The 27,016-nt window shown below is 53.9% G+C and overlaps 1 protein-coding gene across 3 annotated transcripts; it reads right to left on the bottom strand.

Annotated features, from left to right (window-relative positions):
• Positions 1 to 5,725: 5,725 nt before the first annotated feature.
• SFXN1 (sideroflexin 1) lies at positions 5,726 to 26,182 on the bottom strand. Of its 3 annotated transcripts, XM_059699233.1 has the most exons (12): positions 26,021 to 26,182; positions 19,159 to 19,331; positions 16,351 to 16,521; positions 15,332 to 15,430; positions 14,206 to 14,281; positions 13,319 to 13,404; positions 11,731 to 11,858; positions 11,098 to 11,147; positions 10,474 to 10,543; positions 9,646 to 9,695; positions 9,198 to 9,245; positions 5,726 to 7,547 (listed from the first exon to the last, which is right to left on the bottom strand). In XM_059699233.1, the coding sequence occupies exons 2-12, from the start codon at positions 19,320 to 19,322 to the stop codon at positions 7,518 to 7,520; spliced, it is 972 nt and encodes a 323-aa protein (XP_059555216.1). In that variant the 5' UTR covers positions 19,323 to 19,331; positions 26,021 to 26,182; the 3' UTR covers positions 5,726 to 7,517. The 3 variants fall into 3 exon arrangements, with proteins under 3 accessions (XP_059555216.1, XP_059555218.1, XP_059555217.1); XM_059699234.1 differs by lacking the exon at positions 10,474 to 10,543 and having other exon boundaries at positions 5,728 to 7,547; XM_059699235.1 differs by lacking the exons at positions 10,474 to 10,543; positions 26,021 to 26,182 and having other exon boundaries at positions 5,727 to 7,547; positions 19,159 to 19,330.
• Between the last annotated feature and the right edge of the window lie 834 nt (positions 26,183 to 27,016).

Genomic DNA, 27,016 nt, shown 5'->3' with positions numbered 1-27,016 from the left:
CCCAAACCGCAGCAGGGAGCTGGCCTATGATCCTAGGCGGCCCACTGGGCTGTGGTGTTCCTCAAGGCCTGAATTTAACGTGTGTTTGCTCTAATTTTAAAATGAATACAGTTGCATTCCAGAAAATCCGAGACCCAGAAAACTGTAAAAAAAATAAAGATTACTTGTAAACTCGGGGACACCAACCGTTAACCATTTTGGTGTATATCCTGCTAATTTGTCTTTTATATATATCAATGCATTTATTTATTGGAAAAATGAGATTATCATCTGCAGAGGTTTTAAAAAATAGCATTTAATATGTCCTGAGTTCAGAAGCAGAAGGAAATGTGAAAAATCAGAAAAGCATAAAGGAGAACATTTAAACACGACATACGATCTCACCATCCAGAGCTGCTTCTTCTCCATTTAGTTTATCTGTGAAAACCAACGGTTACTACCCACCTTCTTTCTTGAAAGTATGATTTCACTGTTGGGTGTCCTGTTGCTGATTTCCTGCTGGCAGTTTCTCTGGGGACACCCTCCAACCTACCCTTCAACCCTCCAACCTCCCCTTATTCCACCTTCCCCATGCGGCTCCCCTGGGAGTAGCCAGGCCTTCCGTGAACCTCGGTGTGTTCATCTGTGTGATTAATTCTTTTTTTTAAGTTCTCATCAGAGGGGAATACACACACACACACACACACACACACACACACACACACACACATACTAGAGTACTAGAGGCCCAGTGCACGAATTCATGCATGGACGGGGTCCCTCTGGGTGGTTTGCGGGGATCGGGCCCCAGCTTGTGCCCCCAGCCCCACAGCCCCGCCTGGCATCCTGCCTTGACCTGGCGCCGCCCCCTCACCTGCTCCAACATCCCGCCTGTGGGGCAGTCGGTTGGGGCAGGGTCCCCCCCCGCCTGGCTCCCTCAGCACCTGGGAGCCAGGCGGCAGCCCCACCCCCTACCGCTGCCGGTTGCCATCTGTGGGGCAATCAGCGGGGCAATCGGGTCCCCACTTGCACCCGCCTTGGCCTGGCACTGCCTGCTCACCTGCTCCACCATCCTGCCATGGCCCCGCTCTCGTTGGGGCCCATCAGGGCCGGCAGTGCCTACACTGCAGCCCACTGCCAGCACAACATCGCCAACACCCACGTTCCGCACTGCCCCCTGGTGGTCAGCACACGTCATAGCGAGTAGTTGAACTCCTGATCAAGAGGACAATTTGCGTATTAGGCTTTTATTATATAGGACTAGAGGCCTGGTGCACAAAAATTTGTGCACTTGGGGGGGAGGGGGGTCCCTCAGCCCGGCCTGTGCCCTCTCGCAGTCTGGGATCCCTCGGGAGATAACGACCTGCTGGCTTAGGCCTGCTCCCGGGTGGCAGAGGACAGGCCCAATCCCTAGGTGCAGCCCTGGTCAGGCTCAGAGCAGGGCCGATTGGGGAGTTGGGGCGCCACCCCCTGTCATACACAGAGCAGGGCGATCGGGAGGTTGTGATTCCACCCTCAGTCACGCTCAGGGTAGGGCCAATTGGGGGGTTGGGGCACCGTCCCCTGTCACACTCAAGGCAGGGTCGATGAGGAGGTTGTGGCACCACCCCCTGTCATGCACAGAGCAGGGCCAATCAGGGGGTTGGGGCACTGCCCCCTGTCACTCACAGAGCAGGGCCCATCAGGGGGGTTGGGGCTCTGTACCCTGACACGCACAGAGCAGGGCCAATCAGAGGGTTGGGGCGCAGCCCCCTGTCACATACAGAGCAGGGCCGATCAGGGGGTTTGGGCGCTGCCCCCTGTCACACTGATCCCGGTGCCGGGAGGCCTCGCGGCTCCGCTGATCCCGGTGCTGGGAGGCATATTACCCTTTTACTATATAGGGTAGAGGCCTGGTACATGGGTGGGGGCCGGCTGGTTTGCCCTGAAGGGTGTCCTGGATCAGGGTGGGGGTCCCCACTGGGGTGCCTGGCCAGCCTGGGTGAGGGGATGATGGCTGTTTGCAGCTGGTCACACACCCTTCAGGGTGGGGGTCCCCACTGGGGTGCCTGGCCAGTCTGGGTGAGGAGCTGAGGGCTGTTTTCAGGCTGGGGGTGACTTAAGCTCCCAACCGCTCCTTTTTTTCTTTTCTTTTTTCTTTTTTTATTCTGGGCCAGCTTTAGCTTTGAGGCTTGGCTCCAGCTCTTAGGCCTCCGCTGCTGAAAGTAGGTTTCTGGCCTTTGCTTACAATGTTGCGATCCTGCTGGCTGAAGCCCGGCAGCTTTCTGGGGTTTTGTTTAGCTTCTATGTTTGTTACATAGTTGCTTGCAGCTCAGAGGCCTGCAGCGGCAGGCGGGGAACGTTGGAGTCCTCCGTCACTGAAGCAAGCAAGCCTCATGTTAGTTTCAAGCTGCCTGGCTGCCAGCTGCCATCTTGGCTGGCAGTTAATTTGCATATTGCCCTGATTAGCCAATGGGAAGGGTAGCGGTCGTATGCCAATTACCATGTTTCTCTTTTATTAGATAGGATGTGTGTGTGTGTGTGTGTATATATATGTATATGTATACCAATATGTATATTGGTATGCATATACACATATGTATATTGGTATATATATATTTTCCATACTCACCCTGACCGGGGGTTGAACCATGGGATTCATTCTTAGACGTGGCAATGCCTAACGGGGCGCGTGTGCTTTTGTTTGGTAAGTATGGCCAAACTGCCTTGTAGAAGGATCACAGCAATCTGCACGCCCACCCGCAGCCCCAGAGGCCAGTTTCCCCGTAGACTCACCAGCAGTGTTGTCCCACTTTGGCCTCTGAGACCCCACATGGGCTGAGTGTGCACAGGGTGAGTGCTGTCCCGTTAACACCTGCGGATTCTCACAATTGCCCAGAGGGGAATAGTGTTACCTTCATTTTACAGACGAGGAAACAGGTCTGGAAAGCTTAGCCTGACTCAGTTCATGGAGCTGAACTGAACCCAACTCCAGCACCCACCCCCACCTCCCCCCGGCAGTTCTCAATCGCCGATGTGTCAGAGCCACTCGCAGAGCCTGAAAGCTGGCTGGGCCCCGCCCTCAGAGTTCTGACTCAGCTGGTGTGGAAAGGGCCCGAGACCCTGCATTCCTAGTCCTGGGGGTGCTGTCGCTGCTGGTCTGGGATCACGCATTGAAAGCCATTGCTCCTAACAACTATCTAATGGGGACCCTCCTAGGCCTCACTGACCTAACTTTAACTTTGAACTCTGTGTGACCCACTAACCTTTCCTGTGTGTGTGTGACAGAATTGACCTCTCATAGTCCTTGGACTGTCCAAGTTAGGTCACAGCAGCAACACACCACTTTGCATCATGAAATGATCTACCAGAGCTGGTTGTAGTTATTCCTGCTGCTGGAGGGGCTGGGAGTCCAGTGGGAAGCCCTGGGGCGGCACCCCGATGGTGGCCAGGCCACCGTGCAGCCCACTCACCTGAGCTCAGTGCCTTCTCTCTCCGAGGGGGGATGTCATGGGCTCTCTGCCCCAGACGCCTCGTGGCAGCGGGTCTCAGGAACAGAGGGCCGGCTCCGGGCAGTGGCTGTGACTGGCTGCTCACAGCCGTCGCCCCTGAGACTCCCAGGGGTCATGCTCACTTCCAGCTCTGTTCCCAGAAAAGCCCCTGATTCCGTGGTCCTTCCACATCCTAGCGATGACCCTTCCGTGGCACAAAACTGATTTTGTCCGCGTTGGGACATTGGAAACTGAGAACACTTGTTCCAATTCCAAGAGCCCAGGGTGAACCAGTGACCACGGGGACCGGGGCTGCTGCCAGCTGCTCTCTGTGCTGGGGGCATGGCAGGGGCAAGCAGAGGCCTGTGCCCTCGCCGCTTATGGGTGCTGCGCCCCCGAGGGTGTCAGGGTTGAACCCGGCGTGTTCATGGAACCTGGCAAGGGAGGGTAAATGAGCTCAGATCTCGGGAGCACCAGGGATGGGCTGCGTAGCCAGAACTTCTTGGCTCAGGCCTGGGGTTGGGGCCCCAGGACACGCGCTTCTCACAAGCTTGGGGGCGGCGGGTCGAGGACCACACTTTGAGTATTGGGGGTCTAAGTGATATTTGCTATCAGCGATTTCGGCCAGTGTGCCCCAGAATTTTTAAAACATGCAGTAACACCTGACTGTGTAGTCAGGGCCACTGCCCTCTCTTCCTTAGAATGTCAATTAAAGTGACAACAGCCGACACAATAGCTATCCAGTGTGAATGAATCAAAATTATACCTATTTTTTCCCCAGATTGGCAAAAATATATCTTTTTTTGGCAGGCCACAGAACTTTAGTAATTAGTGTATGTGCGCCAAGAGAAGAAAAAGGTTGAAAATCGCTGCCTTGTGTCCATCAGCACCGCCAAACGCAAGCTTATTTTTCTTCAGCTTTCAGTGAAACCCGGAAAACACAAAGGAAAAACTCCTCTCGTTAGCGGGTTCCGGGTGGTGATATTTCTGGACAGGGCTGCCAACATCTCAGGTTGGGAGTGAGGCCTTGGCTCCGTGCTGGTCCTCTGGGGACCGGGGCGGCCTGGAGCAGCCCCTGCAGCCCAGCATTGCGTCGTGAGCGCTTTGCCGGCCTGCGTCTCACGTAGGCAAAACCTTAATTGTCAGACAATTTAGAAAGATGGAGCCGAGCATCTCCATCTCTCCGCTTCAACCTGATGTTTAGGAGGTTGGGGGGAGCTCTGGGAGGTTGCCAGGGTTCTGGCGTCTTACCCTGATGGTGACAAGCCAGCACTTGGAACCATGTCCAGTGTCTCTAGAGCAGTGGTTCTCAACCTTCTGGCCCTTTAAATACAGTTCCTCATGTTGTGACCCAACCATAACATTATTTTCGTTGGTACTTCATAACTGTAATGTTGCTGTTATGAATCGTCATGTAAATATCTGATATGCAGGATGGTCTTAGGCGACCCCTGTGAAAGGGTCATTCGCCCGCCAAAGGGGTCGCGACCCACAGGTTGAGAACCGCTGCTCTAGAGCAAGTGAATGTCTGATGGGCACCACGTATTTAGACGTTTGCCGTACGCCGGGCAATACGCACACGCCGCGCAGGGACTCTCGTTCATCTTCACGACTCCATGAGGTAGAGGCACCGATTTTCTCCAAACAAACAGAACCGAAGGTCAGCAGCCCAAGTGCATGTAAGTAACCCAGACCGTATGGCTCTGACCCTGAGACCCGAGCTCTTGGATATTTTAAATGACTGACGTGATGAACAGGGTTATGGGTAGCAAGATGTGCAGAGACGCGAGGGGGTGAAATGCTTTCTCATCATCCCTTAGTCTGTTAATAAGGCTCCCGTCTTGGGTTGCTTGCATTTCTCTGTAAACTCTGGCAAATGCTAGTTCCCATCAGAATCTGACACCCGACCCAGAAGCAGATTTTCCTGCCCGCGTGCCGTGGTGCTAGTTGCGTGTAAGCAGAATCGCCCGTCCCGGCTCATCATTCACACGCCTGGAGTCATGTTGTGTGGGGCAGGGCGGGGGCTCTATGTGTGGGGTCAGCAAGGTGGAAGGCTGGTGGCCACAACTAGAAATATATTTCCCGCTAAAGGCATAACACAGAAATAGCTCCCCACTGGGAGATACTGATGGCACCCCAGGCAGTAAGTCTGAATGGAAGGTACCATCGGCAGATGCTTTACGTGCAAATAAAAGAGAGGATTTGCTTTCATTCTGAGTTTATTGAACATTTCATCCAGCGGAACTGGAACAGTACACTGATCCACACACTGGCAAGACACCGCGCCAACACTGAGCAGCCGCCGCCCGCCCGCAGCACACGCTCGGCCACGCCCGCCTGGGGTCCGGCGCCTTTCCCAGCCATTGCACTTCCTGGGAGCGGTCCTCCGGGTCGCTGGGAGGTGGCCAGGGCATCCCGTCCGTTTGTTCCTTTTTATAAACCACGGTGACGCTGACAGGAAAAAAAAGCGCCAGGAGCCAGAGCTCCTACGATAATGTTAAGTAGACATAGCTCCACAGTTGCTATCCCTTTCATAATGGCGCCTGAAAATGGCAGTTTATCCACCTTCTGCCCAGCCATTGCTTTTTCAGCAAAGGTGAGGATGCTGGGGGGGCTCCCAGGGAGGGGGTGAGCGTTCTGGGGTAGCCGGGCGTGGGAGGGCCTCCCGGGCTGGGCTCTCGGTAGGAGCACCCTGGAAGCACCTCAGGGAGACGGCCTTGAATTTCAGGCTTTGACCACTTCTTCAAGAGCAGCATCTATGGCAACACAACACACGCAAGGCCGGCATGTGTTGTGGGAACCTCTTTTGCTTCAAAGGGATTAAGACGGAAAAATGGAGACCATTTTGGAGGCATAAAGGAAGGCTCCGAGTGGCCCATCCACCCCTCGGAGAAGAGGAACGCACACGAGGCACACCCTGTTTCTGGATGGGGAACTCAGCCCGTCTCATTGCAAGATCTGCCAGCACTGTTGTACCTTTTTCCACTTACACGTCTCCGAATTACAGTGGAATCAATACCCGCCAGGGCACACTGCCTTGCCTACACCTGTGAACACGGACAGACCAGAAACACAGTCTCTATTGCATGAACTATATTAAATGTGAAACTACTACAGGGATGTAAACAGTGGTCCATGGAGCCTTATTTTCAAACAGGGCGGATGCAGTACACAACCTTCAAGTAAAATCATTTAGCCACCGATTCACATACATGATGTCCGAATCTTCCCGAAAGCCAATGAGATCAGCAAGGACGAGACAAGACCCGTAGGGGCTGGCCCTGCTCTCACTCCTGAAATCTGCCAGACGAACCCGAACGTCCTGGCACGCCGCACCAGGACCGAACACGCTTCCTACACTGACGTGTGCACATGGCAGTTATCTGAGTGTTTGATGTAATTGAATATCAAGCCAACAGGTATAATGTTTTCGTAGGAACGTAAAACAGAAGCAATTTAAGGTTCGACCAGAGACGTCCAGCAGCAGGGAGTGCCCAGCTCCTGAGAGCAGGACGCCGCGCCACGCGTGTCCGTTCCGCGACGCAGGGTTTACCCTACGCGCTATGTTTTATAGTTTAGCATCAGAGCTGTGTGCTCTGCAAATCACTGCCTCCGTGGCCTTGCTCTGAAACAAGAGTGGGATGACAACTCAGTATTTTACCTGATTTCCTTTGTACTGACTGATAATCAATTTCTTGAGCATCTACTCTGTGCCTAGCAGCGCTTTTAAAAACTCGAGGTGAGAGCTGGACTGCTGTCTTTGAGGAAACAATTACCGTAAAAGCTACAGGAAGGCCATTTCTGTTCATTATCCCATGACTCAGATGTGAGAGGGCGACGGGGGTGCCTGGCCCACCCGGCGCCATGCTGGACGGAGCAGCCGACTCTACAGGCTGACGTGGGTCTTGGAGAAGGTCTGCGCCCGGGAGAAGCCAGGCGGAGAGGCCTCCCTCGCTGGCGCACCAGGTCCGAGCAGCGGGCTGGGCCGGCGTCCTCCCCCTTCACAGTCCCTTGTTGAAGTACACGCGGCGGAGCTCAGGGTGGCTCTCTCGCAGCTTGGCTTGCAGCTCAGGCTCCAGGCTGGTCACGGACATGGAACTGGGGAGGGAGAAAGGACAGTGGTTACAGGGGCCGAGGTGGGCTGCGATGTCCTGCTCTGTCTGGGGGCCGTGGCTTCCACACCTGGGGGTGAATGGGGTGACTTCTCTGCTTAAGAATGGCGGGGTCGCGGACAGAGGATGGGCCGGTGAGTGGTGGCGTTCCCTGTCCGGCGGAGGCACCTGAGAAAGGTCCCCTGGAACAGCGCCCCATCCAGAGCCTCCTCTGCACGCCTAGGGCTGCCTCGGGCGTGACAGACCGGAGCCGGGACCTGGCCCCGCAGGCGCAGCCCCAGGGCAGAGGCCGGCAGCCCTCACACCCCATCCACACAGCAGAACCTGTTCCACGCCCGGTGCGGGGTCAGGAGGCGGCGGGAGACTTAGATCTAGACCAGGGGTGGGCAAACTTTTTGACTCGAGGGCCACAATGGGTTCTTAAACTGGACCGGAGGGCCGGAACAAAAGCATGGATGGAGTGTTTGTGTGAACTAATATAAATTCAAAGTAAACATCATTACATAAAAGGGTACGGTCTTTTTTTTTTAGTTTTATTCATTTCAAACGGGCCGGATCCTGCCCGCGGGCCGTAGTTTGCCCACGGCTGACTAGACGCAGCTGCACTAACACCCCTGTCAATCCAGTGCTCACACCCACAGCAGCCTGGGACAGAAGCGCACAAGAAGGCTTTAACCTCTAGCATGCCGGAGCGCGATCCCGCTCCTCCTGTCTTTCGCCAAAAGTGCCGGGAGCACTACCGCGCTCCTCCTGCAGTGTCACTATTAGATGCTAGTAGTTCACTCTTTATTGACAGATGGCACCTACGTGCAGATTACTTACGATGCCGAATGTTTGTAGTTCTAATTGACCACTGGCATTTATCTGCCTAATTGTCATAATTTTTTTCCTAAACTGCTGTAAAATCAGCAAAAATGCCTTGGCAATTTTAACATAGTTCCTAGGATACTGGTTGGCACTCAAAGGGTTAAAGCAGCGGTTCTCAACCTGTGGGTCGCGACCCCTTTGGCAGTCGAAGGACCCTTTCACAGGGGTCGCCTAAGACCATCCTGCATAGCAGATATTTACATGACGATTCAGAACAGTAGCAACATTACAGTGATGAAGTAGCAATGAAAATAATTTTATGGTTGGGTCACAACAGGAGGAACTGTATTTAAAGGGCCAGAAGGTTGAGAACCACTGCAAAGGCAGAAAACAAGCAGGAAGAAGGGAAGCAAACATACCGACCCCGGAGCTGAGGGCGTGTAATTGCTGTTCCTGGGGGTGCGACTGACATTCCCAGGCGTCTGTATTACAGATGCACGTGCCCACGGGCGGGGTGGCACGAGCCACATTTACATTTTCATAAAAGCCAGTCTGCACCGGAGTTCCCCTCTTACAAAAGAAGGAGCATTTCCAGGTGGCGCGGGAGCAGGTAGAGAGAGTTTAGAAATTAAGCAGATGTGTGTCTGATTTCTGCCTCCAGCTGTTCCTTTTAGAGACCTTGGCTTCCTTCATCTGCGTGAGCCTCAACTTTCCTACCAGTGAAATGGAACCATAGCCCCTGTGACGTGAAGTAACACTTGTAACTCAGGGTGGGTCTGGTTTGTCGGATGAAAACGCATGATCGTCCCAAAGAATGACAAACACATACCTTTTCTGAGGAAAGAGGGCACAGCACAGAGGCGTAGCAAATACCAAACTTTAAAAAAAAAAAAAGGCAAATCAGTGCACTTGGAAACAGTTGACTTCTCAGGTTCTTTGTCTCGTTTACTTTTCCAACAGTCCCCTTCCTCTCTTTTGAGCCTCAAAAACCATGTTCCGTTTGTATCATGTTATTACACCAATGACTGCCAAAATAATTTTTAAAAAATCGGAGATAACAGGAGTTTAAGAAAGGATCATGCAAACAGTCCCAAATGTTGTAAGCTTCCCTAAAGACAGTCTACTTCCAGCTCATATCGGGACCGTAAGTCCCAGGTGTTCTGGGATCGCCTCATTTTCTAAACTGGGTCCCACATCACCTCCCTCTCCTCCCTCTTCATGTGCTGCACGCGTGTCTTTAAAAGAGAAATGAATGATCTCGAAGGGATTCTACTCACCAGAAGCCAACCAGTCCAACCTGAATGGGCGCACTCATCCACGGGAACCTCTGTGACAGAAAGACATTATTTTGAAGACTTTCCATACAGGCTCTTGGCGACCATTTCTTCTGCCGACGGACTGGAAGGAGCCCCAGGTGGACTCCTGGTCCAGGTGGACTGTGATTCGCGTAACGGGGGGAACACTGCAACACGCGTGCTAGTCCCGACTTCCCGCGGCCCCTGCCCCCGACCTGTCAGTAGGCACACGTGTGGAGGCCACGGCTTCTCGTCCTCCCCTTGCACATGTGATCTCAGTGGTGCTTGGTGGGTCCAGGTCGCTGTTGTTACCATCCCGCTCCTGGCCGGGAGGCAGGCCGCTCCGCCCCCAGGGCTGCCCTAACACTGGCTCCATCCGGGCGAGCAGGCAGAGCCCGACTGCTTCCCAAGCACGTGGTAACGTTCATAAACCCCCGAGGCCAGGGCCCGGGACGGAGCAGAAGCCCCGCAAGCACCCCCTCACCCCGCGTCTCCCCTCTCTTGGCCTTCTCTCTGTCAGTATGGTTAAAGCTGTGGCTGGCGTCAGACATTCTGCCTGTCGCTTTGTAAAAATGGAAACGAGTGAGCGGGTCAGTCTTTTGGAGAATAAGTACTGTTAGATTTTTAGTTTTCAAAAGTGGTATCAAAATGCACACTATAAAGAGCGACGAGGAGATGGTCCCGTAACTAAGGCCACAGAAATAGCTGCGACCAAGTAGTGAACTGGTTGTCATGACATCGGCCAACGGAGTTAAGAGGCAACACTAGTGGTTAGAGATGGTGACCCCAGAGCTCGTGTGCGAGGCGTACCCTGGTCCCCGAAGACTCCTCCGGTGAAAGAGGACGTCGCACAGGTTAACGTGAGGGAGGGAGGAGTGGACTAGAGAGGAAGGGAGAGAGGTGGTCAAGACGAGACGATCCCAGAACCCCCCTCAAGGACAGCCAGGGAAGGAAGCGCTGGATCTCGCAGCCTCACGCGTTGACATGGGACGTGCGACTGAGGGTCATGCTGGCTCTCTAGTTCCCTTCGTTCCTTGGAGCGCTCCCAGGAGAAACCCACAGTCCCTGGTCCCCACCAAGGCCTTTCCTCGCAGGGGTTGGTGTGTCCAGGTGACAACCTGGGTGTGTCATTCAAATGAGGGCAGCGCACAGATTAACGAATTGTCACGCTCCCCAAAGAAAAATAAACCGGGCAATTCACTGTTCCTGACGCTGCCTCCAAATCCCTTTCCCGTTTCCGACAGTGAGAGGCGTGGCAGCCGTTTTCCTTCCTGGGAGCTTTGTCAAACATCTGAGATTGGAAATAGAATGTTCCCGGAACCATCCTTCATCTACATAAGTGCCCGAGGGCCACTGGCCTTCGAATGCTTGGCTCGGGGTTCAGGGAGGAAGAGTCGGAGCGCGTGAGGGCTGGATGGGAACGGAAGGGCTCACCTTCAGAAATGCCTTCTTCTCCAGGGTGTTCATGATGAACGGGGGGATGGCTGCAAGGAAAGGAGACCCGCTGAACGCGCTAGCTCATGCCTACTTTCAGCTCACGTTGCCCCCAACAAGCTGACAAAAGGCTTATGTCACTTTTAAGCCTTTTCCCACAGCAGAGTGAAGCCATCTGCAATAATTCTTTCAAATACTTTAGGATTGGGGGAAAATCAGTGTTCCCGTTTTCTGGAATTTTGGAAAATAATGTAATGCTCTTTTCCAGCCAGAAAGCTCTATAATCGTGAGGAGAACTTTACATTTAACTTTAAGTATGAACAGTGCCAACATCAGGAATGTCTGCCTCCTGTACCCATAAAACAAAAGCACCCCGATGGGGGTGGGGCAGCCCTACGGAGCAGAGAAGAAAGACTCCGCCTTGAGCCAGGCACACGCCTGTGGGTGGCCCTGGGAGATACCCCACTTCTGAGCCTCAGCTTCAGGTTTTCTCACCTTGAAGGAGCCGACAGCAGGGGAGGGACGTGTTTGGTTCACTGATGCACAAACACTTGTTCAATCTGTGTTTGTGAAGTGGATGGGGGATGGGTGTGTGGGTGGGTGTGTGGGTGGGTGGGTGACAGTCACACTCACCCATGCCGGGCGCAGCCATGAGAATCCTGGAGACGACCACTTGTGCGATGGCTTGTTGGGCAGCCTGTGCCGACTCACCCAAGCGGGTCCCGTTTTCGTCGGTGACAGGAATGCCAACTTTGAGTTCCCTGCAGAGCAAAACGCATGCCAAGTTCAAGTCCCCACCTAATCCAGTCACCCACCCAAGAGTCATTTTGGCACAAACAAGTCTCTTTTTACATCCTATGAAAAGGTTTAATCCTCGTGCAACAGGCACAAAAGTAAAATAACACAGTAACTTTGTAATACAAAAAGGAGTCGCAATTTTAATGAAAATACGCCTCACTGGGTGACTATGCTAACTGAAGAGTAAGGGTGATTTTTATGCTGATGTGCAAGTTAGAGGGACTTTCCAAATGAAAGGTAGACCTTGACACGTGGCCGCGCTGAGGGACCCGAGGAGGACCCAGGAGTCACCAGTAGATGGCGCTAAGGGGTATTTGTAACAAGTCAGCGACAAAGCGACAGTTCCCAACGCTACCCTTACAACTCCTGTGTTACCCTGTTCCTCATTATCCATTCCAAAATGTTTTTTATTGTTCTTTCTTCTCTTCTCTAAATTGTAAAAAACAAAACAAAACAAAAAAAACCTTCCAAAGATATAGATTAATATTATTTTAAATTCCAAAAGGAAATTCTGGGGGAAAAGAAGGACCTGTTGAGAGAACAAACTTCCTGTGTGTAGACCTGCTCTGCCCGCCCTGGCACAACTAGATCTGAGTGTGAGGGGTGCTTCTAGCCCAGGGGTGGGCAAACTTTTTGACTCGAGGGCCACAATGGGTTCTTAAACTGGACCGGAGGGCCGGAACAAAAGCATGGATGGAGTGTGTGTGTGAACTAATATAAATTCAAAGTAAACATCATTACATAAAAGGATACGGTCTTTTTTTTTTTTTAGTTTTATTCATTTCAAACGGGTCGGATCCGGCCCGTGGGCCGTAGTTTGCCCACAGCTGTTCTAGCCGCTGTGATACGGAAGCAGAAAGGGTATTCTAGCTCCTGCACTCAGCCTGTCCCAGGAATTAGCAGCTCAGCGGCTAAGCCTGTCCATCAGTGGACCCATCCTCATTTCCAACTCCAGATTATTTTGACACAAATCCCCAATCTCATACAATTCTATCTGTAAATATTAAAATAATTTTAAAAGTTTCAACGAAGTGAATTCTTATAAGAATCTCATTACGACAGTAGGTCCTTGGGTTACGTCGGAGGTCCATTCCTACAGCGACATAATGAGATTTTCGCCTTAAGTCGGAACCCACCTACATAAGCACCTACGTCACTCACATGGAGCACAGACACAGCAGCAATGAAGTGAAACAGTAAAAAAATTTAAAAGAAAGATAACAATATCTGATCTTTACTTGTGGTAAATAAATAATAAAAAACATAAAGCACATATGTACACACATCAAAATGACGGAACTTTTTTTTATAAATAAATGGGAGATGGCGCCATAACCACGGAACGACGTACGTCAAGTCCGACGTAATCCGAGGACTGTCTGTACTGTAAGCACAGCCATTTCTAGAAATGCCCATGACTGACCTTTGCCGCATCAGTGGGATGTTGATGCAATTCGCAGCAGCTACGGCGGCAAAGGGCACGAAGCGTCCTATGAGTGGTGACACGTGCTGCAGAGGAGAAATCCGAAAGCATGATCTCACTTTTCCTGGATTCCTGGGTGGCAATGCTTATTGCTTCCTGAAAACTGCTGAAAATGCAGAGTCCTGTGTACAGAAACTCAGGCCAGGAGTCCTTTCTCGACCTGTCACCTAGCGGTATTTGTATATCTCTAGCGGGGCGTATGCGACTTCTCAGACATTTTGGCAGCTTAGTGTGGAGGGGCATTGAGTCCCAAACTCTTGGGGTCAGGTGTTGGCTCGCCCCCTCTTCAGAGGTGTGGCCTGAGGCCCGCTGCCCGCACAGCCGTGGGTGGGCTGTTCTGGTGGGTGAGCACGGAACTTAGCACTATGTCAGGCACAGACCAGCGTCTTGGCTGTGGGGGACACCCCTTCCCAAGGAAGCTGTAATTAAAACATGCAGTTGCACCCAAGCTGGTCTGACTCAGTGGATAGAGCGTCAGCCTGTGGACCGAAGGGTCCCGGGTTTGATTCTGGTCAAGGACACATGCCCGGGTTGTGGGCTCAGTCCCCAGTGGGGAGTGTGCAGGAGACAGCTGGTCAATGATTCTCTCTCATCATTGATGTTTCTATCTCTCTCTCCCTCTCCCTTCCTCTGAAATCAATAAAAATATTTTTAAAACACACACACACACACACACACACACACACACACACAAATAAGCAGTCGAAGAGAATGACCATAATAAGAAAGTCTTAGGACTTGAACTATTTTGAGAAACAGTGGAGTGACTAGGAGCCAGGCGGTGAGAAGCAGTTACGAGCTTGCCCATGGAATAAAGATCCGCGCACCTTGGTCAGTGCGTTGAGTCCTAGAGCGGTCGCCACGGCGCCAGTTGTTGCAGACACGTAAGCCGTTCCCAGCTCGCTGAGAAGAAAAAGAACAGCACACACAACGGGTGACCATTGGGAAACTGGTCCTTGTTTAAGGAAATGATGGGGACTGTGCAAGGGCATAAGAGCGGACAGTCCAGAAAACAGCGTCAGCATCACCTGCAGGTGGAGTAACCTGGAGAAAAGGCAAGTAACCCACAAACAGTGCGATTCCTCACAGGGACCTGACACACCCGAACACGGACAAGGATGGAGAAGGGCCCAGTGAGCGCGCAGGACACGGCAGGTGTGGGAAATGCACAGCGGCCTACGTGTCTGCGGCACATCCACTAAACGAACATAAAATAACTTCCAAATGTGAATACGCATGCTGAAAGCCAACGTGCAATGCTGTTCTTCCTAAAATGGTATCTTAGTGTATAAGATTTCAAAAAGTCTCATCTCTGAAATACAGTTAAGCCCAAGCAATTCTGTCCTGTTTAGAAATGCGTTTTAGCTCACGGATTGGGTGCGAGGCGCTGTGACAGTCACTGCTGGTTACCCATGACGACAGAAGAACACAGACTGTCAAAGCAATTGGAGCGATAAGACAACACCCTGGCGTGTGGGAGGAGCCAAGCTAAAAGTTCTGCCTGACGGATCCCTCTGGCCCGTCTAAAACTTCCTCAGGGGGCACAACTCAAACCCATTCCCTTCCTCTCTGGCTCCATCGCGGACCGATGTGTAAGACCATCAGGTGTAAAAGCCCCCTGACCTCTGCAGAGGTCAGTCACACCGTGGACGCTCTGCTTTTGGCGCCGGCAGTCTGTCCATGCGCACAGGGTAGACGGGTGCAGCGTGTGGTTCACGCCAGGCCAGCCTGAGCTGCCGTGTGTTCTGGGGGAGCAGAGCCTGAGGGTGAGGGGGACCTGTCTTCCTACAGCGCCGCCAACGGCACGAGTAATGTCTGAGAATCAGGCCAAATATCTTGATAGAACGGGAGGGAAAGGGCCACTGATGAGAATACCTTCCATAACAGACTTTTTAACCAGGAGAGCGTCACCGCCCCATCGGGTGGCCACGGGGAGGGGCAGCAGGGCCTTACCTGACAGTGAGGGGGGCGTCTCCGCTCCTGTTGGTGTAGTTGACCACGGCATTGAAGGACTGGTTGATCCACTGCCAGAACAGCACCGCCGGCGTGGTCCTGAAACAGAGCGAGCATCACGCCGCCACCACTGCCTGCGGCCTCACCGTTTGTGGGACAGAAAACTCGAGCCCCAGTGACGGGAGGATGCTGGGCGTAGGGCCTGGTGGCGGGCGTAGGGCCTGCTGGCGGGCGTAGGGCCTGCTGGCGGGCGTAGGGCCTGGTGGCGGGCGTAGGGCCTGGTGGCGGGCGTAGGGCCTGGTGGCGGGCGTAGGGCCTGGTGGCGGGCGTAGGGCCTGCTGGCGGGCGTAGGGCCTGGTGGCGGGCGTAGGGCCTGGTGGCGGGCGTAGGGCCTGCTGGTGGGCGTAGGGCCTGGTGGCGGGCGTAGGGCCTGGTGGCGGGCGTAGGGCCTGGTGGCGGGCGTAGGGCCTGGTGGCGGGCGTAGGGCCTGGTGGCTGGGCAGACTTTATCGACCCTCCTTTCAGTTTCCTCACTCGTTAGAGACGGTGACACCGAGGTCAGGGGGTCGTGGCAAAGACAGAGCTCACTCACACTTTCTCTTACATGTGTGGAGAGCCTGGCACAGTGGGCGCTCAGTCACTGTCAGGCCCTTCTCCTGGGAGAAGAAGCCGTTTGTAGGCTAAGTGGTCCTGACCCCTCCCACCTGCACCTCCGCCCCATCTCCACACCTGCACCGACATGAATGGAGGAAAAGAGAATCTGCATGGACACTCTGTACTTTCCTCCTCCTCCGCGTTTCCCTGTGGGTCTGAGCTTTAGGGGGAAAGCTCAGCCGCCCTTTGAGCAGCAGAGAGAATACTGTGCAGCGGAGGGAACAGGCACTGCAGAGGCCTGGAGCTGCCTCTGTGCAGAGTGGGACCCGGCAGGGAGTCACTTATCTCAATAACATCATTTACACCCAAACCTACTTGAAGCTGCGGTAATACGAAGGGAACTGTTGTCACCGAGCCGCAGCTCACCTGTAAAATGTCATCATACAGCCCGTGATGGTCATGTTCATGGGAACCTGCGCTGACATTCGTCCAATCAAAACCATCTTCTCTCCGGTGTCGGGGTGGAAAGCTGAGTCATAGATGTACTTTGCTCTCCACAGTTCGTTCTCAGTGAGACCCGGAGGGACCACTCCTTGTCTAGGAAACAAACAACGCACAGCTGCTCATTCCGAAGGCCTCGCCCGCGGTCTCGGACAGGCAGCGAGGCGGCGCGCAGGTCGCACTTCCCTCCTGGACGGGGCGGCAAGTCCATTACCGACTCGGCGAAACTTCACCAGCAGAAGGACAGTAACACTTCACGGGAACATTTCAGCCCACACCTCACATCCGCTGTCATTTGGAAAAGCCAAAACAGACCTGCTATACTAGGGAAGTAGTCGACTTTGAAATATTCTTTGTTTTAAATGACATAGTTAAACATGTATTTTGAACTCTGCAAACTCTAAAATATTTTTTAGACAACTGGACAAAAGCTGTGGCAATCAAGGACATTAGTTCATTTTTATATCTATAGTTTGAAAACCGAGATTAGGCAGGCTCACTATTTTTTCTCTTTACCAGAGAAACACATATGCATTGCTAGAAATTTAGGGACTACAGAAACTCATTGCAGCGATTAAACCATGGAAGCCTTCACCTGCTCGGCACCCCTGGTGATTGTTAGGTTAGGTGGCTCAGGAGGCGGCACAGGAAATAAAGACAGTCCGGTGAATCAGAAAAAGAAAGAAAAGGAAAGGTTGATTGCGTCCCCGGGAGACCCCCGGACCCCAAAGACAGGGCTTTTTTTATACTGCGGTTGGGTGAGGGGCGGGGACATGAGCTGAGGTATTCAGCTGAGGAAGTTCCCGCTGCAGGGGTCAGCAGGGTATTCAGGAAGGAGTCAGTATCTGTGTGGGGGTCGTGTTGATTCAGGGAGAAGCCGGTATCTGTGTCTGGCACGCTGATCTGTTAGAAATGCCAGGGGGAGTCCGTTATCTTGTCACATGTCTGCATGTGTCCCGTCCTGGGCTCTCTCTGACCTAACAGTGATGAGTTAGTGACCACACTGTCCATCCTCCCTAAGATCTCTATGCGCATGTTTATTTAAAGGCGTCACACTAGACCTGCTGCTCTATAACCACCTTTCTTATCAGTAAGATTTAGTAAGCGTTTCTCTGCTTTAGATATTCTCTGTACCATCCATCCTGGGTGGAATCCTCCCCCCAAAGCACATCTACCTGGAACCCCAGGATGTGACTTCATTTGGAAACAGGGCCCTTGCAGACGCCACTCTGGGATGAGCGGCCCATACAGGACAGCCACGTGCAGCGGCACAGACAAGGCCGTGGCTGCCAGAGGCGGAGGTCTCGCCATGTGGCCACCAGCCAGGGGGCACCCAGAGCCACCGAAAGCTCGAGGGAGAAGGGAGGACTCTCCCTGGGGCCTCAGACGGGCACAGGCCTGCCCTCCTCTTGGTTTCAGAGGCCTCATCTCTGGCACAGGGAGGGGATGTGTTCCTGTTGTTTTAAGGGACTCAGTTTGGGGTTCTCTGTTACGTCAGCCTCCGGGCCTAGTCCATCATCCTCTTAAAGCGGACTGTGAAATAGCGTATTAGATCGGCCCCTACGCTGACACATAAAGGACCAGGAAGGAAATACCCTCATAAATAAATCTATCCCCGCTTCTAAGACCGTGTGGAAAGAAATGAGCGCATCTGCTGAGATAAATGCGAGGTAAAAGATTAGAACGTGAAGTGTCTTCTCTCCTTCCCTCTCCTTTGATTAGGTCAGTGGTTCTCAACCTGTGGGCTGCGACCCCTTTGGGGGTCGAACGACCCTTTCACAGGGGTTGCCTAAGACCATCGGAAAACACATATATAATTACATATTGTTTTTGTGATTAATCACTATGCTTTAATGATGTTCAATTTGTAACAGTGAAATTAGGGGTCACCACAACAAACAACAAACAAGGAAATGTATTAAAGGGTCGCGGCATTAGGAAGGTTGAGAACCGCTGGCTTAGGTAGCTGTATGCAAACTTTATCTAGGGCAGGGGAGCCTTTTCTCTGCCAACGGCCATTTGGGTATTCATAACATCATCCTCGGGCCATACATATTTATCAACTTAAAATAATTATCAACTTAAAAACTAATTACCTTGCCCCTAATGCCTGGGCAGGGCCTGAGCCTTATACGCCCCCAGGCCAGACATTCCCCCCCCTGCTTTGTAGACTGAGGCTAATCCAGGCACCTGTGTTATCTGCTGTCCTGAGGGTTTTCATCGTTATGTAGTCGTGGGAACAAATGAAGTTTCTGCCTAGAAGGCCTGGCCCACTTAAAGGTTATGCAGATGTTCATTATACTTTATCTCAGAAGCAACCAGCCTCCCTAATTCTGGGCAATCTGCCTGTTGTATGAAGCTGTCTCCACTAGAGGCAGAAGGATGCCTGGGTGGCTGTAGATGCAGGCATTGCGAGTATTGGAGAGAAGGGCAGGGCCCTGTGAAAAGGGGACTTCACAGATTGGTACCTGGGAGTTGGAGGGGCGGCTCTTATTTTGGAGCGCTGTGACTCCTGGACATATGTGTTAAGGGTCAGCAATGGGGAATAAAACATGTCTTCCTAGTTCTATTTTTTTTTAATAAAAAGGATTCCACTGCAAACACACACACACACACACACACACACACACACACACACACACACACGTAAAGTTGCTAAGTGAAGGTTTAAAGGTAACAGGCTAACATGATGACTATTAACATATTCCGCCCGAAACGCACTCACGATGTTACCTGTAATCGTGCACGGTTTTCCGGGCGTCCTCCAGCTGTTGGTTGGTCAGCAGGAGGTTCCTGGGGTCCGTCACAGTGAAGAAATGACTGGCTCGTCCCACAAAAGTGCTTTGGTCCCATCGAGGCTCTTGGATGTTGATGTTCGGTGGGAGTGCTCCAGACATGGTCGCGGACTGGGAGGGACAGAGAGACAAGTCCAGTGAAGCCTGACCAGGTCCAGACACTTCAGAAACGTATCAAGTAACGATGCGGGTGTGTTCCTACTTCCCCAAATATCCCGCTGTTCGTAGCAGAGAGATAACCCAAGCCCAAAGCTAACTTTGTCCACGAATCTCAACCCAATTTCCATGACTTCCACACGTGCCTTTTTATAAGTCCGTGGTATTTCGCCATGCCTTATTTTGGGGAACCCAGAAATACTCTAGAGAAACCGGAAATAGAAAAAGTTAAAAATAAAACCAATAGTAGCACGGCCTCACGTTTGAAAGCCTTCCTCTGGGAGATGCAATCAGCATCAAATACTGCTGCATCCTGAGCTGCCTTTGTTGTTTCTACAGTCGGAGGGACTGAGTCAGTCGGAGGGACCCAGTTGTCCTGGTGGGAAGGAGGGAAGTCGGGGGGGGGGGGGGCGGTGAGGGATGTAGTTTCCCTGCAGGCTGTTTACCCAGAAGGAGCCCAGCATCCCAGGCCTGGAGGGCGGGCGACCTGCTGTCCCCCTCCCCCGGGAAGGTTGAAATGAGAGAGGTGTCCTGAAGCACCTCGTGGTCCTGACAGTATTTCACAGTGAACGGTGACGGTTGTTAAATGACAACTGACCTGAGTAGATGAAGACCTAGGTGGCTACTGAACGGTTGGGGAACAGGGCAGCTGCCTCTAGCAAGCAGAGGAGCCCTGGGGAGCTGTCCAAAGTGGGAGGCCTTATGGGCAGCAGCGGGAGGGGATCGGAAAGGAAGGATGAACTCATCTTCCCTGGGGGCTGGAAAGGGAGCCGTGACCCCATAGGTGCTGACCAGGAAATTCCAGACCGACCAGTTAGGATTCCATCCCTGGGGAGGGCCAGACGGCAAATAGGTCAGGTATGAAGTTCTGGTTTGGTGTCGTGGGCTTAGCCCAAGTGGTTCCATTTTGGGGCCTGTGGCTTCCTTCCCAGTTTTACAACAGGTGCTTCTCAACGAGGAACTTCCCGGGGTCCACCGGGGAGCCATGCTGTTACACAGCCTCGTGCGATGCTGGGGACAGCAGGCGTGGCCAGGGTCAGGGACAGTGCCACACCTCACGGGATGGGCTGCACAAGGCACCCAAGAATGTGCTCCAGGATGAGGTCGCTCACTTTACCAGTGGGGGGAGGGGGGGCATCTTTCCGCCACATTCCCTGAGGCTCTGCAGGGACAGGAATCAGCTTCGGAAATTCAGAGCCGCCGTGAGAGGCAGGATGGCGGCCGCACAGCACAGGGGGGCTGAGCAAAGCCCCCCGGCCCCGACGAGAGGAGCCCACTGACCCGTCACCAGCAGGTGAGGACCTGCAGGTGTCAACAGAAAAGTGTTGTGCTGTGCACGTCACGCGGGCAGCTTTCTGATTGCCAGCAGGCTCAGTGTTCACGTCTGAAGGAGTGATGGAGGGGGTGCGAGGAGCGGGAGCGGCTGTGAGGCTCCTGAACAGAGGCTTAGAGGGCAGGGGCTGGCGGGAGGAGGGCTCCTTGATGGGGAAATACAGGCATCCCTCCTCACGGTGCATCAGCGGGTTTTTTTTACCAGTTGCCGGTTAGCGGCAGCCCTCGTGGAGCAAGATGAGGGGCCCATTCTCCCAGGAGCATTAGCCCTCCAGTCTGTGTCAGTTTGGTAACTGTCGCCATTTGCAGACTTTCTCGTCCTTATTCCATCTGTGATGGGGACCTGGGATCCGTGGTCTCTGATGTTGTTGTCACCGTTTGGGGCAGCAGGGACAGCACCCATAAAGGATGGGGACTTCGTGGATCAATGTGTTGCTCTGGCTGCCCACCCACTGGCCATTCTGCCAGTCCGTCTCCTCTCTCCTGGGGCCTCCCTATCCCCTGAGACACAAGAGTGATGAAGACAGTTAACCTACAGTGGCCTCTAAGTCAAGCAAGCCACTTTTAAAGTTACATCGCAGTCTTCACGACCCATCCCGGGAGGCACCGCGCCTTCCTTACAGGTTAGATGTGACAGTCATCGCCGCCGTGCAAGGGCAGGGACCGCCCCCCACGACACAGCAGCCCTCAGTCAGCTCCAGTTAGTCATCCGTGACCTGTTCAGGTTCTAAGTTTCCTGAACCAGCTGGTTAGCTGACCTTGAGTTCCTGGCTCCAAAGGGCACCTCCCTGTCTGTCCTGTAACTTGGAACCGAGGGGGGTGATGAGGGGAGGGGTGTGCCCTGGGGGCAGCAGGCCTGAGTTTAGATTGCAGCCCCACCCACTCTGCGAGCCGGGGTTATCCCACACTCCAGGTCTCTGAACCTTTATCAGCAGTTAGGACGCTGCCTAATCATATCCACTAGCATCTAAGAACCACGTATTCTAAGAGCTTGCCTTATGTTATCTCCTCTAACCCTCATAACAGTTCGGCTACCAAGGCGGTTAGCTAACTTGCTCAAGTACGCGTCGGTGCCCAAGTGTGACCCTCAGCCGTCGGCCCCAGAACCCCTGCTCCCTGGAGAGGCGGCTGTGACCAAAAGAGATCTCCCCGGAAATCCCGGCTCAACAGAGCTGGGTGGGCCCGGGAGCCTGGCTTTGAAGAAGTATACCAGGGGCACCCAATGGTTCGTTACGTTTGGGAAACACTATGTTTGAAAGAATATAAAAACGGTAAATAAGTAATGACCACATGCCCTACCCGTTACGGGGACAGTCTTACCCTCTGTGGGGCAATATATACACTCAGGTGACTCCACGGCCACTCCCACTGGCTGCTGGGCCCCGCTGAGGGCTCCCCGCCCTGTGGCCCGCAGCCCTGGGTGCCTTCCCTGACCACCCATGGGATCAGAACTGGACTTCGACCACAGCAGTGTGGATGTTGCCCCTTCCTGTCTAGGCATGTCGCCGAGAGAGACTTCACATTGCTGAGTCAGTTTTCCCACCTGCAGGATGGGGATCAGAGTTCGCTCACACAGCTGGAGGGAGAGGCAAGCTGAAGTGTGCAGGAGGCTTTATGGCCCCGGATCAACTGTGAACTGCAGGCAGGGGCGGTCATCCCCACCGAGCCAGGCCCAGGCCAGGAGGCTGCTGTCCCCGTGGCTGAAGTCCAGCCCGTAAATGCCGTGGCCGTGGCCATGGCGGGGGTGGGGGTGCGGGAGGAATGGAATGGAGCTTTGCTGCCTGAGTGAGCCAAAACGATGACCAGAAATGTGCAAGGACAATAACTTTTCCTCAAGAGAAACTCCCTTTCAAGCTTTTAGCTCCCTGCCAGGCACCTGGTTCACTGTTGGAAAAAAGAATTTTCCATAATTTCACCGAAAATAAGTTGGCTGGGAATGTGCTTTATCAGGGACTTGGTAACAAGGACCTTTAACCCTGGCTAAAGATTAACAATGACAACGAAGGCATTAACCTGGAAACTGGTTAAAACAACTGCGGTTTGAAGAGCTCAGAAGGAGTCTGCTGCCCTGGTCTCCGGACAGGGCCAGCCAGCGGGGGGAACAGGACTGCGTGCCCTCCTGCGCCAGGCACTGGGCTTGCCAGGCGTTCTTAGATTGCTGGGTCCTGCTCCAGCCCTTTAAGGAACTGCAGTCCGCAGAGAAGCCAAGTCCACAGCATCGCAGTGCTGTTCGCTCTGACTCCGCTCCACACCCCTGACCCTTGGGGCCCAAGACGACGTGTCTGCCAAGGCAGCCGCACACTCAGGAGCTGAACAGCAGAGCTAGCGGTTTGGCTCTGAGCTGGTCATCCACACATTCCTTCCTTATGGGCGTGCCAGGCAGGAGGCCCGGTGACGCCGGAAGGCTGAACCTGGGCGAGGAATCACTCCCTCAAAGGGCACTGCACTCGCAGGGCTGTCTGCCACACCCTCTCCTCCCGTCCAGGCCGAGGGCTGTGTGGGAGGTGGGTCCTGTCTCCAATCAGGAGGGCATGGGGTACTGCTTCTGCCTGTCTCCCCCGTCCCCGCCCCACCCCCTCCCATCTGTTAACGTTAAAACACCCAGGTGACAACACGATCCTTGTCCACATGCCAACCCTCAAGGTCAATTGGGGTTTGGGTTTCTTAATCAATATCTTAGGCTGGGTGACGTTCTTATTCATTAAAAAAAATTCTATTGGTTTCTACCGAGACGGTGGTGTCAGCCTGTAAAAATGATAAAATACTACGAATCTGTAACAATTCAGACAAGTTCCCTTGAATATGTTATCCACTTGAAAGAATCAACTCACAGGTTATGTAATCTATCTATGAAAAGATTTCACAAATTAATAGTAGTTAACCAGAAACTGAATAACTCTGAACTTCTTATGATTAGGTGTAGATTTGTTACGTATTCTAATTTAATTTTTCACTTTCTAGGCTAACTTGCACAGTTTAAAAATTTTTTTTCTTGATTTCAGAGAGGAAGGGAGATGGGGAGAGAGATAGAAACATCAGTGATGAGAGAGAATATTGATCAGCTGCCTCCTGCACGCCCCCCCCACTGGGGATCGAGCCCACAACCCGGGCCTGTGCCCTGCCCGGGAATTGAACCTCAACCTCCTGGTTCATAGGTTGATGCTCAACCCCTGAGCCACGCCGGCCGGGCAGTATTTTTCTTCAATGACTCACTGCTGCTGCTGTGCTTCACCTTTAACCTCAGGTGAAAGGTTCTACCGGTGATTAGACTCCAACTAAGTGCATCTAATGCTGCCCGAGTGGGAGGATGTGGAGGCCACACGCACTCCGTGGCGCCAGCGAGCAGAGCAGTTGCACCCGCTCTGAGGTCTCTCTGCTCCGGCGGTCCTCTCCGCTTTCTTCCAGGAAGCGAGGATGCGGAAGCGATGCTCCCTGCCTGTCAGCACCTTCCTATTCCCGTCCGCCTGGGAGCAGGAAACTCCCAGAATGTGAAGAGCATCCTAAACATTCCCCCGCTGCTGGGCTACAGCCCCCCTGCTCTGCAGGTTCCTCACTGGAACCACAGGCGCCGTCCCTTCCGGAAGCCCCGTGGGCCCCAAAGCCTGCGCCCGCCCAGCCCCTGAGTGCACCCTTACAGCGATTCCATCTTCGGGCTGGGTGGGAGCTGCTGGCCCCTTCTCTCCAAACACCATCATTTTTGCAAGCCAGACGCCTGCAGGCCAGCGGAGAGAGGACCTGCTTGAGGTCCCCGCACTTCTTGGTGGACCTCCACCCACCCTCCCAGGGTCCCCTCTCATCTTATCAACCTTACACCCCAAGTCTGAGTGCAGCACCGTAAAGGCTGCAGAGCCTCCTCCTTTGCCTGCACACCTCCTTTCACCCATTCCGGTGCCTGGGACACGGAAGAAGCTCCGTGAACGGGATGGACACAGGAAGAGGAAATCTAGGGGCACCCAAGTCAAAGTCTGTAGGTGAGGCCGCAGAGAGAAGGCGGGACTTCTGAGAAAATGACCCACAAGGTGCCCTGGGTCCAGACGGCAGCGGCCCATGGAGTGAAGTCACTGTATGGCAGGGGTCCTCAAACTTTTTAAACAGGGGGCCAGCTCACTGTCCCTCAGACCGTTGGAGGGCCGGACTATAGTTTAAAAAAAACTATGAACAAATTCTTATGCACACTGCATGTATCTTATTTTGAAGTAAAAAACAAAACGGGAACAAATACAATATTTGTATTTACATGTGGCCCGCGGGCCGTAGTTTGAGGACCCCTGCTGTATGGGGATCTCACCCGGGTGCCGGACAAATACTCATGGAGGTGCCTGTGGTGCAGGGCTCTGCTGGGTCAGAGGATGGAGAGGTGAGCAAGGCGGAGCACAAGGAGAGAATAAAGCAAGCAAGTGAGCAGTTCATTGCAACCCTGACAAATGCTATTCCAGGAAACACACAGGGGCACAGCTAACAAAGGCTGTGGGCTCGAGGGAGGAGATTTCAGACAACTCAGCGGGGGAAGCAACATGGAACTGACACTCAGAGGCTTGCTCTGCTCATGGCCAGCTGGTGACCTTGGGCAGATCACTCAGCCTCTCTGAGCCCCAGCTTTCTCATCCGATCAGGAAGGCAACCCCGGTACCTACAGAGCTTTAAGAATGGGAAGCGAAGGGACCTCCATCCCCTGCACACGGAGAGATAGTGGGGTGAATGCCGTCCTGATGGGTCAGAGGCCGGTGCAGAAGGGACAGACCAGAAGAGCACAGACATGCAAGGCCGGCACCAGCCTATTGCCATCTCTTCCCAGCTGGACTGTGAGTTCCAGGGGAGGGGCCCATGGTCGCCTCTGACCCCGGCGCCCCACTCTGCGGCCGGTGGTCACCTCTGACCCCAGCGCCCCCTCTGCTCCTGTAGAAGCCAAGAACGAGGAGCAAGGGAGCATGAGGGGCGCCGGGGTCGGTGCCACCTGGTTACCTAGCGACCGTGCGCGTGGCCGGTCCCACAGCAGCCATCTTGGATGGCCTCCCCACCGGGAGTTGTCGCTGCCGCAGGGACAGCGTGGCAGGGGGCGTGCGCGCGCTCGGAGGACCCCCTCCCATCTGGGGAGCCCAGGGAACTAGGCTGCTGGCGTGGGGGGCTGTCAGCAGCAGATGGCAGGAGCGCCCGGCGCAAGGCAGATGGCCAGGCAGTCCCGCAGGGTTAGGGGTCTTGTGTCCCTGAGCCGGGGTGTTCCTGCAGTCGGCGCGCGGGCTGCACCGCTGCATCCCCGCCGGCTCCCTGCGCTTTTCCCACCCATCGCGGCCGCGCCGCCACCCGAGACTCACCGCTCCCCGCGGGCCGCCGCCAGCGCCACTTGCAGGACCTGTTCGGTGGCGCCTCCGTCACCACCGGAAGCGCTTCTCCCGCCACCACCGCCGAGTGCGCCACGGCTCCCGCGCGCAGGGACCCCAGTCCAGGCGGGGCGCGTGCGCCTGCGCTGGGAGCCCCGCCCCGCCCCGCCCCCTGAGTCACCGGTGTCGCCCCGCCCACCCGCCCCGCTCCGGTGCCGCGTTTTAGCTTCTGGCTTCTGGCTCCTTTGGGGCTCGCTGTCTCCGTCACCATCTCCCAAGTTCATCCTCACGGTGGGGTGGGGCTCCGCTCAGGCTAATGCCACGTTTCTTATTTTGGTTTCCCAAGGGACCACCCCCACTTAAATGTCTCCATTCCCAGGGTCTTGCGTAGGGTCAGCATCCATATGGTCCCTCACCCACCCATTTATTCATTTAAACCAGCGTTTCCCCAGATGTGGCGTTTGGCATCACTGGTGCTCCAAGGTGATTTTAGGGGGGACCCGTGCCACGACCTGATTCTGTCTTAGAAAGACTCTCTCTAGTTGCCGTGTGGAAACAGACGGGGTGGTGGAGGCAGGCGGAGGCCGTAGGGAGGGACCGTGGTGACCAGGGGAGAGACCTGGGTAACGGGAGGTGGCAGGAATTACTGGGTTCTGGTCTATTTCGGAGGCAGATGAAATCTAATAAATGGTGAATTACATCATGTTCATGGATAGTCCGATTTCATTTTCAAAGTCGTAAATTTCCCCCAAATTAACCTGTACATGTGGTGCAACTCCAAGCAAAATTCTGACATCTTCTAGGATGTATAACGTGACAGAGTGGCTGGGAAACATATATGGAAAAATAACGAGCCAGCAACAGCCCGAACGGTTTTGCAGGAAAGGCGCACAGGAGAGTGACTCACCCCGTGAACAGAGAGGTGGTGTGTTCGTGCTGGGACCAGCCTCTCGCTGGGTGCACCAGAGCCCCAGGCGTGGACCTGCCTTA

This window comes from Myotis daubentonii, chromosome 5, assembly GCF_963259705.1.
Source record: "Myotis daubentonii chromosome 5, mMyoDau2.1, whole genome shotgun sequence".
Lineage (NCBI taxonomy): Eukaryota > Metazoa > Chordata > Mammalia > Chiroptera > Vespertilionidae > Myotis > Myotis daubentonii.
This window is presented reverse-complemented; position numbering and strand designations above follow the sequence as displayed.